This window comes from Ursus americanus, chromosome 5 (genome assembly GCF_024610735.1).
Source record: "Ursus americanus isolate L20-20 chromosome 5, mUrsAme1.1.p, whole genome shotgun sequence".
Lineage (NCBI taxonomy): Eukaryota > Metazoa > Chordata > Mammalia > Carnivora > Ursidae > Ursus > Ursus americanus.
The window spans coordinates 70,594,065-70,612,143 of NC_142131.1; the positions used below are offsets into that span (position 1 = coordinate 70,594,065).

Genomic DNA, 18,079 nt, shown 5'->3' on the forward strand with positions numbered 1-18,079 from the left:
CTGAAGTTATAACTGCATACAATATCCTTCACGGTGCAAGCGTAAGAGGTATTTACAGCTACAAGGGAACACGTGCTGACTGCCACGTCAGTGCAATAAGAGAAATGTACATTGCTTCAGTACAGTACCATATTAAATGAAGTCACTAAAACTCCTTTTCTTCTCTAAAAATAAAAAAAGGAACGTTCAAATTATGCAATAATATACATATACCTTAATTGCCTTGAATCTCGACACATCATTATCTGCAAACTGCTGTAAAACATGCCTGGCAGAAAATCCAAATGTACATAATCCATGTAATATGGGCCTGTCGAAACCTAAAAAAAAGAGAATTTGGTTAGACATAGGCACATTTCCTGTTTAAAAACCAAGGATAATTAATTCAGGATTTCAAATGGCACTCGGATGAATTATATCATCTATTTTAAGAAACGTGGAAAATAGTTTGTAAAAAATATTTCCGTGGTGAAAACTATGAAATACACAAACAGAGAAGAAACAAGAAAGGCGTGCATGTTAGAGATGTGGGAACACAAAGAATTGCTCTGTGTAGCTGGGGCTGTAACCATGAAATCCTCCATATTGATTTCAGTATCAGACCATCCCTTCCCTCACCTCTCAGTCCCTTGCTCTCTCTTCCAACGTCCTTGCCCTTCAAGATAACTCAGACACCCACCCACAAGGTCCAATCAAAACCCTGCACTAGCTTTCATCCTCCACAATCTGAATTATGAACTCCAAGCACACCATCCTCTGAACACTATCTCTGCCCTTCCCAATCCTTAGCATGAATGTGTTAGGAGAGGGCTATTTTTAAAATATGACTCAAACTAGCTCTCCTAAGTAGCAATGTCTCTCAGTGTTACTTAGGTGACCGAACTAGCAGTTTTCATTGGTACCTATTGTAAGCAACTCACCTGCGAAACCAGCGAGGTTAGGATCAATGTGTAAGGGATTCCAGTCACCACTGAGGCGGTACAAAGCAGACTGTGGAGAAGATTTATAGAAGTAACTAGCTATTCTCAGTAACTTGTTTCTGAGAACACATTAAAAGAAAAACAGGCTATATGGTCAGTTATTACATAAGAAACATATTCTAATTGAAGCTCTGATTTAAAAAATTAAAAAAATAACTTTCTAATACAGAAAGATGAGCTGTACATCAAATGCTTTTTGTAACACCTGCCACTTTTGGGAAGGAGGGAACCCATCAGATAATAGGAAGGGGAGCCATGAACTACATCTGGATAAGGAGCAAGTCACGGAAATGAATGTGTCAATCTACTCTTACTAAAACACGATGAAGATAAGGTAAATATTTACAGCCTCTTCTAACCAAGCAAAATTTAGGCCAACTTTACTAACAGGGTACTTTGAACTGAAGCCTGTAAACCAATACTAGACACATAAACGTCAGAGACTACCACCAACTTTCAGTCCCCTGGTACCCTAAATCCTGAGCACAAGCTCATCCTGCAAGAAAACAGGTTGCCAGGGAGATGAAATTTCTGCTTAGCCCAAATTTTCCTGTCACTTCTTTACTTCAATGAAGCAGGATGGGCAGAAAGATACAGAAAACATAGGGAAAAAGTTGCCATAGCTCCCAGCATTTAACTTGTTTATCGTTCAAACTAGACAGTACTTTGCAGTACTGACAGGGAGAGACCCCCCAAACAGCCAATACTAAGTATTCCCTGTATCTGTATTTAACTCTGACCCCCCTGGGATCTGCCTCAGTACTTCTGTCCTTTCTCAACAGTTGCTACGTCAGGCTTTCCAAGACCACTGAAATGCTGCGTAAAGACTCATCGTGTCAGCATATCTGACTTTCTTCATCACTGGGATCTTATTATTTTTAATTATTGATTATTCCTTTTTATTTTTATTTTTTTTTTAAGATTTTATTTATTTATTTGACAGAGACAGCCAGTGAGAGAGGGAACGCAAGCAGGGGGAGTGGGAGAGGAAGAAGCAGGCTCCCAGCAGAGAAGCCTGATGTGGGGCTCAATCCCAGAACGCTGGGATCATACCGTGAGCCAAAGGCAGACGCTTAACGACTGCACCACCCAGGCGCCCCTGATTATTCCTTTTTAATACATTTTTTTCTAACAAACATTTTCCATAATGCATAGGAAAATGCCATTTCTTTTTAAATATGCTTTGTACAATTTTAATAAGCTCTTTCTCTTCCCCATCACCCCATATAATAGTCCTATAAATGATTCATTCTCTCAATTACTCAACATTGTTCCCTTTATATGGCCTTCTAAAAATAACTAGATACAAATCAACAATTATCGTACAGTGGTGACTTGTAAGATTCTGTGTACTATGTCAGAGGATTAAGTGATCATTTTTAAAAATGATTTTTTTAAATCACTTTGCAAACAGTAAAACGTTGGCAAATATACATGACCGTGTTGCATACAAATGAAAACAAAGATACATTCCAGAGCCCGAAGGGGAAGTTGTCAAACATGATGCACCCAGGTTCAGATCCAGCTCTGCCATTAATGGGCAAGTTTCCTTGTCACCCTGAGCCTCGATTTCCTCATTCAAAAAACCAAGGGGTTAATACATCTTTTACAAAGCATTATCCTTGATAAATATTTATACCTCAATAAATGTGAGCTATTATTATTATTTTAAAAGGTATTAGCAACAGCGTGTGGCCTGAAAGAAAGCCAGGCTCAAAGTAGGTGAGTAAATGCTTTATTTGTTGTCTTACTGAGGACTCTGGCCTGGGAAACATTCTTTCACACTGCTCTGAAGAACTATCCCGAAGCTTGTTAGCTACAGGGGATTATATATACAAAAGGGGAAGGGGGAACACATGCTAGCAAGCATTTCTCCAAATACTTGCATGTTACAAGGTATAATTTTTTACAAATGTAAAAATTAAGGTTTTCTGATTTCCACACAGACACTAGAAGACCCTGGGGTCATCTTAATATGTGATGTTTCTATCTATCTGACTGCTAAAAAATTCTTCTTGCATGTCTCAGTTTAACAGTTTTCTGGTTCCTTCTTTTTGATTTCTCTTTGAGGTCCCTTGAGACGGTCACAGGAGGCTGACACCCGTCACCGACGGCAGTGTTAGTGCACAAGTATATGACAACTAAGTTTTAAGGTTAGTACCAGTATTCTTACCCTGCAGATATCATTCCTATAAATGAAAAACAACCAATTCTCCTAAAGAAATCCTATTAAAGGAATATGAACATTTTTCTATTCTTTCAATGACAATATTGCCTCTGACAGACGGCAGAGAAAGCAAAGACAGAACAGAGCCATCACGAGATATGATTAAAGTCAAGGGATTGGATGTTTAACTAAATTCAATCATAAATGCAAAATAACCGTTTTCCAAATAATAAGGAACACCGTCAAGGCTTACTTTCTGAGTATTCTTTTTTTTTTTTTTTTTAAGATTTTTTTATTTACTTATGTGACAGAGAGACAGCCAGCGAGAGAGGGAACACAGCAGGGGAATGGGAGAGAGGAAGCAGGCTCCCAGCGGAGGAGCCCGATGTGGGGCTCGATCCCAGAACGCCGGGATCACGCCCTGAGCCGAAGGCAGACGCTTAACGACTGCGCTACCCAGGCGCCCCATACTTTCTGAGTATTCTGACCGACATTCATATTTCAGTATTCAGAAGGAAAGCTAAAATCTTGTTTTTTGTTTTGTCTCTGTCTAGATACAAAAATCACTAAAACTCACAAACTTACCCGTATACACACAACTAAGAAAAACAGCTATAAATTGCCTTACTTGTGTATCATGTGTGAGTGGGACGATCTTTGACCTATCAGTAAATTTGTTCTTGATTTTATTTTTAAAAACTGTATCACGAAGTTAAACTGAATGCTAAATCAAAAGGCTCAGAAATGTGTACTTGCCAGATCCTCACATGCTCCAAAAAAGCATCCAGATCAAAACGGAGAACAAATAAAACTGCACAGACGCCAAGCCTACAGACAGTGTAACCGGAGACGGAGAACACCGCGAACTTCACTTCACTATAAGCAGAAAAATAAGCACTGATTTCTAGCGGAGCTGGTATTCCTGGTATTCAGAAGGTATTCTGAGCACCCTCTCAAAGCCACTGGAGAGAGCAGCAGGGGTAAGAAGGGAGCGCAGAAGAGTGTGGAAGAGAGGAGAAGAAAAGAAAGAAAAATCACTTCCAGAAAGTTCCCCTTAAGGAAAAAGGAAAGTACTGAAGAGAATCCTGAAAGATGAGAGCACTGACTACAAAGAAAAGAATGAGAAGTCTATAGGCCTCCAAGTGGCAGTCCAGAAAGGCAACATTTCTGGGGGAGAAGAGGATAAAACAAAGAAGTCCCCTTTCAAGACTGGATTATGTAGGAAAAAAGCAGCAAGACAGGAAATTTAAGATAAAGAGAACTAAAAAAAATGATTTTAATAAAACAGCTCCCGACAATGTCCCACTCCAAAAATCCACCTCTTAAAGAAAACAAACTTTGCCACATTGACAGAAGTGGGCAATCCTGAATTCTTTAACGAGATGACCTTGTAAACCATCACAAACTACCAATCTTACCCACAAACTGCAAACAGTAAGCAGCCTCCTATCTGTGGAAAGCTACTATAAGACTAAAAGAGGAAGTAAGAACCAAAACATTATAATAAATGAAATTTCCCCAAACAAAACAACGACCAAATGGAAGAAAACTATAACACAACCCTCAAGCATGTGGGAATATGAAACAAACACCATGAATCTAAAACTCAAAAACTAAGAACATCATATGGACGAAAAACATGAAGGAATGAAATAAGATAGACCTGAACTCAGGAAAGAAAGGGATGGGGGGAAATTCTGTTAGTAATGAAGACCAAATTATAAGATGCCTAGGGGCTCCTGGGTGGCTCAGTCAGTTAAGCATCCGACTCTTGGTTTCAGCTCAGGTCATGATCTCAGGGTTGTGAGTTCAAGCCCCATGTGGGGCTCTGCACTCAGTGGGGAGTCTGCTTGAGATTCTCTCTCTCCCTCTGACTCTGCTCCCCCAAATAAATAAAATCTTTTAAAAAAATTGAAATATGCCTAGAGGAAAACATATTCAGATCAAAATTTAATAAGGGACATAAAAGAAAGGGAGGGAAAGAACCAAGAGAACAGAAATGAGACCAAGAAAGAAGTAAAAAACCAGAGACAAAGTGGCTAAAAGAAGACAGAAAAAGATCCAACACACATAAAATGAAGTACTTAAAGAAGAAAAACAAAATAATGAATGAGAACTACTATTTAAAATTATAAGCCTAGAAAACTGGCGGAAAAGAAAAGAAGATGTAAATATACCTATTAAAAAGGCTTACCAGTGGCATGGGGAAACTGACCAGGAATAGGCAACACTGAGACAGAGCCCAGTAGAACTATTAGGCTTTAAAGATAAAGAAAAATAGGGGCTCCTGGATGGCTCGATCAGTTGAGCGTCCGACTCTTGATTTCAGGTCATGATCTCGGGGTCATGAGATAGAGCCCTACATCAAGCTCTGCGCTGAGTGTGGAGACTGCTTGGAATTCTCTCTCCCTCTCCCTCTGCCCTCCCCCACTGCCCACATACTCATTTGCTCGCTGGCTCTCAAAAAAAAAAAAAAAAAAAAGATAAAGAAAAATATCCTAAGGGCTTCAAGGATAAAGACCAAGTAACTTAGAGAAGGATAATTAGCTGGCATCAAAATTCTCAAAAGCCATATACAAAAGCAAGGCAATGATGGAACACCGTTTTTGAGAAACTCAAGACTTCATATCCAAGCAAGCTGTTCTTCAAGCATCTAGAGTATAGAAGAACAGTTTTACATAAACAGGAACCACAGGAAGACTGTACACATGAGCCCTTCTCGGGGAACCTACCACAGGAGGAGCTTTATCCAACATGAAGGTGGCAGGGCAACACTTAGCAAAAGGACTGATAGAATCATTCGCAAATATAAGACTCAAACAAAGATGGGGATGAGAGCAAAGGAATACATACATGTTAAATGTCCTGAAAAAGTAAAATTAATGCAGCTCAAAAAAATGGGAATAGGGAGAAGAGAGACAAGAAAATAAAAGAGGCTCTTTAACACATAGAAACACATAGAAAACAAAAGACGATAAAAACTGGAAAACCACAGAGTAAAAAGCAATCAGATGAGGTACGAAGGGCATATAAAAAGGTGTGTACCAAAGAAAAGGTTTATGACTTCCACTTCTGGCCATGACGGAGTACCGTTCTACTGTCAAAAACTAGGAAAAAGACAAATTTTACGTGACAGAGGGAGGCCTTGTTCTTCGACATTGCAAAGAGTGAGCAGTTTTGTGTTTCTTAACAGAAGAGACACAAACGAGAGATCACAGCTCTTTGCCGGACAACACTTTCCAGACTGCCGGGCAAAAAGGGAGAGCCGAACAGAGCAAAACAATCTCAACGAGTTAAAGAGCTAAAGATCGGAGCAGTGGGAAACTGTGTGGCTGGAATGTGACTGCAACAGAGAGGGGGAAGCTACACAGAAGAGAGCTCCAGAAATCTAAACAGAGTTCAGGGTCCCCTTGAAGGCCATAGAAAAAGGCCCCGGAAGATGAGCCATCACGTGAAGAAAGAGCCCTTGCGGAGTTTAGAGGCACTCTGGGCAGAAGTCAGCACAAAGACCCTAAACTTATGAAAGATGCCGACTTGGACCTGCTAGCCCGGCCCAGCCACCATCAGAGAACAGCTACGTGAGTAAAGGCAGAAGGAACACCCAGGCAACACGCAGCATAGTAAAAAACAAACAAAAAAGGTACTACTTTATAATACACCTGGTAATTCAATAAAAAATATTTTAATGGATGCTATAACCAATATACCCAAGACTAACTTTATTTAATAACAATAGTAGCTCCTGTTAGAATAAGTGGTATAAAATATGTATCTGGGGAAACTAGATATTTGTTTTCATTCTCCCCAACCGTAAAGCCTGACATCTAATATCGATTTATTCTTCAGCCTTTCTAGATTACCAAGGATGCACATTCTACCTATTATTTATGAAAAACTACAAAGGACACCTGTAATGTCATACCAGTTGGAAGATGAAGAAATCCTCCTACAGACATGATAAACAGCCTATCCCGGAAGTGATACGAGTAGAGCTAAAAGTTACCGAAAAGTTACTGATTCAATGTAAACACCTGGCACGGAGCTGATGCTGCAATGGCATCATCTTTTCCTTACTTCCACTTCTCCTTCCGGGTCCGCCCATCCACAACCATCTCCCACTACTGTCTCATGGGGTCGCTCCCATCTCCCCCCCGGTACAGCATCACGTTCTCCTTCTCTCTTACAGTTAGCTCTCGTTGCTTCTTATCCCCTTGCCCGGCCAAACCTCAAGCCCTACGTCTCTGGTACAGAGAGAAGAGCTACACAGCACATTAGCTCAGCTGAGTGCCAGCTTTCCTACCAGAGCCTTCCGAACATCACTCCCTAATGAGCATCCCTTCTCGGAAAGTCTACAGCACTTAGCATGGATTCAAAGCCCACGCTGAATCATTCAGTGCTTGGAACGGGTGCCCTAGTTATCCCGACATTTACATCCTGAGTCTCCAAGTGTCCTTTCATCTCCTTGACCATAGATCACATTTCTTCCACTTGGTCTGTAGCTCCTACAAAACCGATTCAGTTTAAAACAGCCCTAACTCCCTTGAAGTTTATGCAAAGTTTTATGAAAAATGGTTTCTGAAGAAATAGAATGTGGCTTTCATCGTATTCTCAAATGACCGTAGGAGACAAAATGCTCTGTCAAATGATGGGTGCCCGTTATTTAGACAAAAAAATATTTGTTAACTTAAAAACTGCCCTTCATCACCCAGCAAAAGAGTCAACTCTGCTGAAGACTAATGAAAAGTTCTACTTCTCTGAAGAAGAGTTCAAGGAAAAAAATTCTCTCGACTTAGTGTGTGTAGAAATTCAAGCCTTGGAAACTATTCAGCTTTTCTTATCTACGGCAGATACCTTTTATTATTTCAGTACCCCAAGAATAATACAGCAGCACTGCCGGGTTTTCTGAACCATGAAACCACCAAACCTTTTCTGTTCTTTCAGTGCCTTACTAAAATTAATGTCATTATGAGGCTTTAATTGAACATAAATATGGGTGCATTCTTAAAAAATGGGTAAGAAACAGGGATGGGGAAAACAGTGAAAGGCAAAAACTAATCTCAGGGGAAAAAAAGTGTTGTTCTTTCCGTCACCTGATTCCATAGAGCAGAAAAAAATACAATTACATATGTACCAATCTTAATTCTTTCTGGCTCATGTAATTAGATTTCTATTTGCCAGCAAACATAAATCCTGCAGAAGTTCTCGTATCAAGCATACCAAAGTTAGCATCAAAAACCACATAAACTTATAAATAACTGGCTGTCCTGACTGATGTTCCCTCCCAAAGTACCATCAGAGCTTATATATTCTGTTCTGTATCTGCGTGCTTAGTCCTCTGACTCACACAAACAAAATGGCCTTTCTCATCTTTATGGTTACCTTTTGTTTCCGAAATCAATCTTCGCATGCTCACAGAATCTGTCTACTGATAGGGCATTCTATCTCCTGCGTCGGGAAACAAATTATTTATGCCAAACAAAAGAGACTAAACCACCTACCCTTCCTAAGATGGTTTATTTTGCCTGTCCACTACAACAGGCCTAAAATAATCTGCTTGCCAGCAACGTAGCTCAATTTTCTTTCCGGAAAGAGAAAAGGGGGACTAAAATTTGCCTTTTAGTTTTTCTTATCCTGCTCGCTAAGGTGTTAGTGAAATTCTTCACTACTGAGCTACGTAGTCTCGGTAAGCACTTGCCAACAAAGCAAACAGGGGCTTTATCACTTTTCAAAAATACAATCTTACCTGATTAAGCGAGGTGGCATCACTACGGACAGCATCGGGAGGTCTATTAGGCACGGGTACAGCTACCTGAAATCAAAAAACATCACGTGTTAAATACTGACACAGTAATAGTCACTCTCTTTACTCAAACTGGGATTTGAGGAACAGCCATGTTCCAATGTAATAAAATCGGCAAGTTAGAGAAAAAGCTTTTAAAAATAATTCCTGCTCAGGAGACAATTTTTTTTTTTTTAAGATTTTATTTATTTATTTGACAGAGAGAGAGAGAGACAGCCAGTGAGAGAGGGAACACAAGCCAGGGGAGTGGGAGAGGAAGAAGCAGGCTCCCAGTGGAGGAGCCCAATGTGGGGCTCAATCCCAGGACTCCAGGACCACACCCTGAGCCTAAGGCAGATGCTTAATGACTGAGCCACCCAGGCGCCCCAGGAGACAACATTAAAAATTTCCTAACTGCTGGCCTCATCTGTATGATGATTTCCCTAAACTAACCGTGTTTAATGAAAGGAATTATACAACCAGATCCGTTCTCTGGGCACAGTGGAGAAAGAGGTGAAGATTGCTTTCCCAGGGCACAAGGTGACAATAACTATAAGAATTAGACAAACAACTCACACCTAAACTGATTTCATCTTTAAATGTACTTTACTAAGGGTGTGGATCTCTCACTTGGCTGAGATTCTTGGATGTGTGGGAGAATGTTCTTCATCAAAACCAGTATTCCCTCCATCATTTTGCCTGTTTCTCCCTCTCTGTTCTCCCGCTCGTACCCCCACTACACACACACTGCTATACTTGAGGTAACCCACATTTCCCAGAGGCTCCTCATTCTTTTTCTTCTCATCTTTTTTCTCTTTGTTCTTGAGACTGATGTAGGTAGGTAGGTAGGTAGATAGACACAGATAGACAAAGAGAGACAGATCGTCAAGCTTTCTGATTCCTTATTCTAACAGTTCAAATCTGTTGAGCACTCTAGAAAATTCTTCCCTTCCTTCACTGTACTTTCAGTTCCAGGACTTCTGTTTGGTTCTGCTACATAATTTCTCTCTATTGATCTTCTCTATCTGAGGAGTCACTGCCATCACACGTGACCTCCTTCAGCATGCTCTCCTCTAGTTCTGTAAACACGTTTAGAATAGCTGCTTGGAAGTCTCTGTCTACAAAGACCTCTCAAAGGCAGTTTCTATTGCCCTTTTTGTTCTGGTTTTCTTTTCATCTCTGGATCATGTACTCCTGTTTCTTGCATGTCTTGTAATTTTTTGTTGATGACTGGACATTTTAGATAACCTGTTACAGCAATTCCGGACACTGGCCTCCTTTCCCCTCCGCAGGCTTGTGGTTACTGTTAACCAGTTTATTTGCGCAGCGCCTTGGCTCGACTGCTTCAGCTAAGTCCACGTCCCCCACTGTGAGCCTCAGGCAAGAATGCAGTCACCCTGGGAGCACAGGGGTGTTAGCAGGGCTCTCCAGGACTGTCTCTCCCAGATCTCTCTGTTCAACTGTCTGCCTCGTTTGCTATCATCATACCCAATTGTTAGGCTCCACTAATTGTCAGATGATTGCTCTATTACTTTCAACAATGCTGTGGGGCATAAACTGTTCCAAAGTCAAGTCTCTTCGCCGGGCTAGTCTTTGAAGCCAGGCTTTGAGGTTTGCAGTGATCCCATGAGGGCTCTCCTTAGCTCTCTCTCCATGGTTCTCTCCAGTAAACTTCTAATTGAGGGAGCTGTTAGCTTCCTGCTCTCATGGAGCTACCAGCCTCCTCTTGATTGTTTATCACTAAGGTAACCTAGTTACTGTGTGCATCCTCACTTTTGAATTTCCAAATACTCTGTTCCACAATGAGTCAGTTTCCTCTGAAGAACTTCATCCATCTCTTATCAGGACAGCCTGCCTTACCCCCTGGGCAAAACCTTTCCTCCACTGCAGTAGGGGGAGGGGTAAGGAGAGGGGCCCACTTAGCCCCAAGTGACATCCTCATTTTACAAGAAGGGGTGTTGGGCAGGGCACGTAGCTACTGGTCTCCTCAGCTTTCCTCTTCCAGCATCAACTCCTCACCCTATGAGCAAGCTGGGGCAAGAGGGAGTGGGGCCCATGTCTTCTCAGCCTGCCAGGGGTGGAGCAGAGCTTCCGCCCTGTGAGTGGGAGCCAGGGAGAGGACAAGAATCCCATAACGCTGCTTCAACCTGAAAGGGAGCTTCAGCAACACAAGCCGGGGGTGGTGGCAGGGTAAGAAAAACCAGTGAGTTACTTCTGGGAAGACAGCGTGGCCGTATTCTGGGAGCTGGGGCACACGGGTCACAGGCCTGGAGTACCTCTTCCACCATGCGGAGCCAGGGGATGAGGCAGAGAGGAGATTCTCACTGTTCTTATCAAGATAAACATCTCCTTGAACAAACATTTCTTAAGTTGCTATATGCCCTTAGGACAATTTCCAGACACTTCAAATGTTTGTCTTCATTTTTACCAGTTACAATACCATGGTTTCACTGGGGAGAGGGTTCCAGAAGCAATTTCTCCACATTGCTTTAAGCACACTTCATTTACTCCAGAATATTTATTATAGTATAATCTTATTACCTCAAACACATCAGAGGTAAAGCCCAGATGAAATCAGTGTCAAATCCAAGTTATACAATATTTTTAGAAAAAAATGTTTTTAGATAGAATTTGAGAACTAAAGAGTACTAGACTTGTCTTACATAAAAGAAGTGCTTATCATTTAATGAATAGAAATTTTATTTTATACAAAGATCACTTGCAAGTGTTAGGTTTTTCTAAAGACTTCTGGGTGCTACAAAATTTATATGAGAAAGTGAAAATACTCCCATAGTTATCTCAGGTACATTATATTTATATCAGCCAGACTTTTCTATATATAACACGTGTTATCTGTCAAAATATACACACAGAAACAGCACTTCCAATCCAGGGACATCCTCTGATTCAAAGAAGTGTGAATTACTGAGGATCTACTCTATGAAATTATACATATGGTAATATGTGTAGTTTGCACATATAGTAATATGTGTATTCAAAACGTATATTCAAAATATAGATAGGGACACTTAAATACCCATATATTTTCTTGTAAGGCCAGAGCCTACCTTGGCTTTGTCTGACACCCGTTTTCCACCAATGCCTCCAGAGCCAACAGCGAAAACAGAGAACTGATTGTAGCATATGAGTTCCTCCTCAAAGTAAGAATAGACTGAAAAGCAAATTAAAGAAAAAATAAAGTTACTCTGAAAAGACATGACTGGTTAACAAATATAGGATCAGTGATTCCTTTAAAAGTTTTGAAAACAAAATCCAGTTACTGAAAGATGCCCAAGTTTGGTTTACAAAGCCTGATTTTAACTCATTCACTACCAGTCCCTGGACGGCAGAGTGAAGCGCATCTTTGCAAATCCTCGCTTCAATGTGAAACAGCAGTTTCTCTCACCTCTTCTTAAACCTCCCCAAGTGCCTATCGTATCTCAACTCTCTCCATCTCAAACATTTCCAAAAATCCCACCACGAAATGCAGGTATCCACACTCTCAAACATTCACACATTCTGCCAAAGGACTCAAAAAGAGCCTGGAATATAAAAGAAATAGTGAGAATAAAGGTATAAGCTTCAGGAGGGCAGAATCATGGGCATTTTCCTCACCATCCTATTCCCAGCAATCAGAATAGTACCTGGGACTGAAAAGGCACCTAATAAATACTTATTAAATTAATGAGTAAATTAATGAATATATGACACGAGTGAGCAAATCAGTGAGTAAATAATGAATGAATGTAGGACAACTGTCCCTCTATCCACTGACTAATTTCCCAAAGAGAGTTTGAGTACTATCTTGTATCTCTAGCTCTAGAAAACTGGAAATATGACTTTGAATGGCAGACTACGGAAAAGTCTAATTACAACAAAAAATAAAGAAGGTCATGGCAATTTGTGTTTAAAGTAAGATTTTTCTCTTCATTACACAGGAAACTGGATATCTCATTTCATATACACTTTGTCTACAAATTCTAATACATTATTACCCATTCCCAAGCTGTAGTTAAGTCAATGGAGTGGGTCAAAGAGGAAAGAGTCAACATGAAAGCTAAGGTCATGGCAGAACCAAATATGTTACATATTTGGAAGCATGGGGAGAAGAGTAAAAGAAAACTAGGAGAATTGAAGGCAAATGTTGGCCAACTTCAGGAATGATGAGCAAACACAAAAATCTACAACAAAAAAGGGAAGAGGAAGACGAGAAAGAGAGTAAGAGAGAGAACATACGATGAAACTCTACGACCGAAGGCAAACAAGGCAGTAGAATACTCAAGAGCATCAAAAACGTTCTCAGCATATGATTTAGTAAAAACAACACATGTTCCTCAACAGCACAGACAGTAAAACCTTCTATTTATCTAGTTAGAACAAAAATGATGAAGCCTATATTCCAACTATCACAATATTAAACTTTCCACTACAACTTATTTCCAAATTTTTGGACGACAAAGATCTATTTCTTATCTTCTTAAACTCTGGAATAAATGAACTTTAAGCAATGTTTATCTTTAGTCAATGTTAATTACTAGCATTTCAACACATATTAAACTACTGTGACCTTTTTTCCCCCACAGCAAATAAAATGTGGCTACGGTGTTTAAGCCACATTTGAGTTCAACAGGCTTGAATGCGCAACGTTAGGAACCTAACTACCATTTATGAAAATGACTCAGGGGTCAAATACATTCCAAGTTCCAAAGAGCTAACAAAGACAAGAGTGTCTACAGTACAGGCTGATTATTAACCGATGGCTGTTGATGTGTTCCTTCCCACCAAGTCTGTACTCCAGTGAGCTGAGTTCACCACCATGCTCTATATTCCAGCCACACCTCTCATCTCTGTGCTTTGGTCCTATGTTGGAAACGCCCCAGTCTTCCCACCCTACCCCAACCCACTCTTTCTCCCCATCCTCACTTCTTTTCTAAGAACTTCTAAATTTTTAGAATGCTTATCTTGCTTTCTCCCAAACTGGAAGCCGAACACAAACGGACTGATCAGTTTCTAGGATGAAGCATTAAGTTACACACAAGGCCTATCAGTCTAACAATATTATGAGAAGAACAGAAGTGAGTTACCATCCAGAAAAATTACTAAACCGGATCCTTTATCTACGATGTCAGCAATGACTGCTTCACATTTTAAGTTTCCTAAAATGAAAAGCAAAATAAATAAATAAATAGACTCTTCTGAAGACCATCAAGTTATAACATTCAGATAGGAGAGAACGTAACATAATTTCCACCATAAGTTCAGCAAAACTACAAACTTACGCTTTGAAATAATTTTCAATATAATGCTGAATAATTCAACATTAAAAAGAAACAGAATACCTAAGTCACTACATTTGAAACAACAAGTAGCAACATAATAAATATCAAACTTAATACGCAGAAAATCTAGGGACCAGCATATCCCGAACTAGAACATGTGCTAATTCGTGATGGAAAATACAGTGCTGCTGTTGGGTTTCTTGCACTCAATCTAATGTGTTGTTTTTTTTTTTTTTTTACCCCAAGGAGGGGTCACTCAGCCTCTGACAGTACCACCGCAGCTAACCAATGAGCCACCAAGAGACACGGACAATGCTGACCTCAGTCTCCTGATACTTGTGGCCCTATGTCTCATCACCTGCTAGGTCTTAAGGGAAGATCATAAATAGCAGTCATACCTTGGTTTTCTACACTTTAAAGAGGTTCTAAAACATAAGTGTCTCAGACTTTGAATATTCGTATTTACTAGACAATAAACTTTAACACGACTTAAAAAAAATGTACAGAAGCTACTGAAGAAAAATAATTCATGAGAAACATCTCTTGAGACTAGGAAGGTACAAGAAATTGAGAGAAATATTTTACACACCTTCCTATTCATATCTCTTTTCAGCTGTAACCATTTTTTTAAAGATTTATTTATTTATTTTTGAGAGAGAGTGCGTGAATGCAAAAGCAGGGGAGGGGCAGAGAGAGAGGAAAGGAAATCTCAAGCAGACTCCCCGCTGAGCAGAGAGCCTGACACGGGGATCGATCCCAGGACCCTGAGATCATGACCTGAGCTGAAATCAAGAACTGGATGCTCAACTAACTGAGCCATCCAGGCGCCCCTGTTGTAATCATCTTTGAGTATAAGCCTATCTCTCTCTCTCTTCAGATTTAAAACCCCTAAAGGCAGAAATCTATCTCATACATTTCTGCTTTCCTCATAGCACTAGTTCCCAAGTGAACCCATGTTAGGTCGGTTGCACATACAACACAGAGGGACCCCCTTGGCCACGGGCACCACCACCACACCGAACGCACACGACACATGCACGCACACAAAACCTCTGTGGTTGGGATCCAGAATCCGTATTTTATTTTAAATAACAAGTAGGGGCACCTGGGTGGCCCAGTCGGTTAAGTGTCCGACTCTTGATTTCAGCTCAGGTCTTGATCTTAGGGTCGTGAGATCGAGCCCCACGTCAGGCTCCACACTGGGCACGGAGCCTGCTTGAGACTCTCTCTCTCTTCCCCCACCCCCCGCAAAAAAATAAAAATAAAATGAAATAAAATAACAGGTAATATAATATAATGTAGTAACAGGCTGTTTCGGTATGTAGCCAGGTTAGAAAACTCATCTAAAACTGAAAACTCTGCCTTGCGCATGGCAGGTGACCAGCGAACACCTGATGAAGGCGGCCATCACACGCTGGGCACCGCCTCACAGAAAACGTAGGCTGTAGCACTGAAATAAAGCTATTCGGGTTAAGCAATGAGAATCTCATTAAATGTTTAGTGAAATAAAAGGATTTGGGGAAACATTATAGGAGGAGTCTAGCTACTTACTGACCTCTACATTATATAATGTGAAATGATAAACACTTTTTTTGTATTTTACTATCTTATATGGTCAGCATTTAATTAGACGACATGCTGACATTAGAGCAGTAAAACAAATCTGTCAAATTACAGTGGAAGAATGAGAAAAGCAGCTTAACTGAACAAATAATATATTACTGAGAAAAAGAAAATTCGTTATTTAGGCAGATGTGATTTTATTTACTTTTTTTTACTTTTAGGAAAGAAAGCAGGAAAAAGTTAATCACAAGAAATTCTGTCTGTATCTTTTAATGTGGTTTGCTTTATGAAAATCACTACCAACACAAATACCTGAGAAAGGAATCGAAAGCCATATTCATAGGAATCACAGCTGATTAAACACAAAGTTTAGAGCACACATACTTAGAAAAGACTCTCCTCAGTTGGTAATAACACATACATCAATGGAGATGAACCGTCAGTTATTTTGAAGTAGTTTATTAAATTAGACTGCTAAAGGACAAAGTTCAAAGTCATCCAAACAGCTACTCCTTCACATCAATCCACTCCAGTGGCTGACATGCACACCAATACCTTGCCACAGGATTTATCTAAGTCACTCTACGCCAGCTTAACACAATGACACAGTTTGGAAGGTTAGTCAGGAAATAAAATGAGGGTGTGATTAAGAAGTCAGTGCATCACAAACTCACCTGATCTGGGAAGTGGTTTATATAACTCCAAGTATTGCTCCCCGTGGAGAGCCTATGTCAGAGTAAACAAAATTTTATTAGCAGACTTTCCTGTCTCACAGGTTGTGCTGTGAATATCGCTAATCAAAAGTGGTATTCCACCGTCCACATGCTCACATGACTACTTTCCCCAAACTATCTGTCTCAGTTTAGTTTCTACTTCTTAATCATATGATTCAAAATTAATCAGTCCCCCAATCTAAAGACTGTCAGATCTTTTGAAGCAGAAAAGGTATCTTTGTGTTCTTTCTTGACATTCATAAATCTTTGTTAGCTGCTAATTATGGATTGTTTGCCAATGCAAACACTAAACTAGGCTATATTTCCAGCACTTATCACTGTGCCCGGAACATACTGGGTATTTAATAAATACCTGTTGAATAAAAATGAACAAATTGGCCAGTGCGAGTAAAGTACTTTTAAATCGCACATACAAATGATTTGACTAAAACACAAAAGTAAACCTTACAACCACGTTCAAAATAAAAACTATAATGGTCAACATTTCCTTGGTGTAATATCTTATAAATTATGTCTATAGATATAGCCATAGATATATGTACATCTGTAAAATATATCTTATAAATTACCTATTAGTAGATACCAAGGACACTGGGTAACTTGATAGCCACTTAACCTCAATGGATGGAAACAAGAATACACCAATATATGTGGGAAAATAATAAGACAGGAAAAACAAAACCTGACCCACATATTCAACTGAGCACACCCCACGGGCGTGGGATAGCTTTAATTCCATGTCTTCCTCCAAACCCAGAAGGGAGCAACTGGGACAAATGCAGGACGGCCACTGTATGACGTGGCCTGGAAGCTTGAAGCTGGGAAGGCGAGGCTTTCAATTCAAAATGGCCATTCTTGCCCGCAACAGATTTTGAACACCATTTATGATTGTTCCAACTCCTTCCAACTCTGAAGGAGTATTCTGCAGAATTTTGAAACATTTGCTTTGTTTGTACTTCAATTATCCAAACAGAACTGGATGCAGCAAAGACCGTGGGACAGGGACTAAAACAACAAATGACCTCGTACATATCTCTGGCCTCCCTCCCAAATTCATCAGATACTCAAATACAAGCAGTTTTCACAGATTCAGAGCAGCAACAGGCTAAGTGACCCTCTAGGAAATGGGTCCTCTAATTACTAAGAGAAGTGGGCTCATAGTTCTTTTTTTTTTTTTTTAAAGATTTTATTTATTTATTTGACAGAGATAGAGACAGCCAGCGAGAGAGGGAACACAAGCAGGGGGAGTGGGAGAGGAAGAAGCAGGCTCATAGCGGAGGAGCCTGATGTGGGGCTCGATCCCATAACGCCGGGATCACGCCCTGAGCCGAAGGCAGACGCTTAACCGCTGTGCCACCCAGGCGCCCCATCATAGTTCTATGATGCAAGACTTATCCCTGGGCTCAGTACAGGAAACCTCACTCCAGAAAAATGAAATCTACCCCACCTCAAAAGCTTTCTCACAGCTGTTCCACTCCTTTCTTCCAAAAACAACTGGTTCACTTTGCTTCTCAAATACCACATTCTCCTGATATTCCTCAGAGCTCATACCTCACCAGCCATTCCTTCTCAGTCTC

At 40.3% G+C, this 18,079-nt stretch overlaps 1 protein-coding gene across 1 annotated transcript in view; it reads right to left on the minus strand.

Moving 5' to 3' along the window:
• The window catches only part of HSD17B4 (hydroxysteroid 17-beta dehydrogenase 4), an 89,133-nt gene that overhangs the window by 22,119 nt on the left and 48,935 nt on the right, over nt 1-18,079 (minus strand). Inside the window, exons 14-19 of the mRNA XM_045794867.2 lie at nt 16,443-16,494; nt 14,011-14,082; nt 11,995-12,098; nt 8,891-8,956; nt 921-990; nt 214-320 (exon numbers count right to left, since the gene is read on the minus strand). Coding sequence (XP_045650823.2) covers nt 214-320; nt 921-990; nt 8,891-8,956; nt 11,995-12,098; nt 14,011-14,082; nt 16,443-16,494 — 471 coding nt within the window. The remainder of the gene's footprint in view (nt 1-213; nt 321-920; nt 991-8,890; nt 8,957-11,994; nt 12,099-14,010; nt 14,083-16,442; nt 16,495-18,079) is intronic.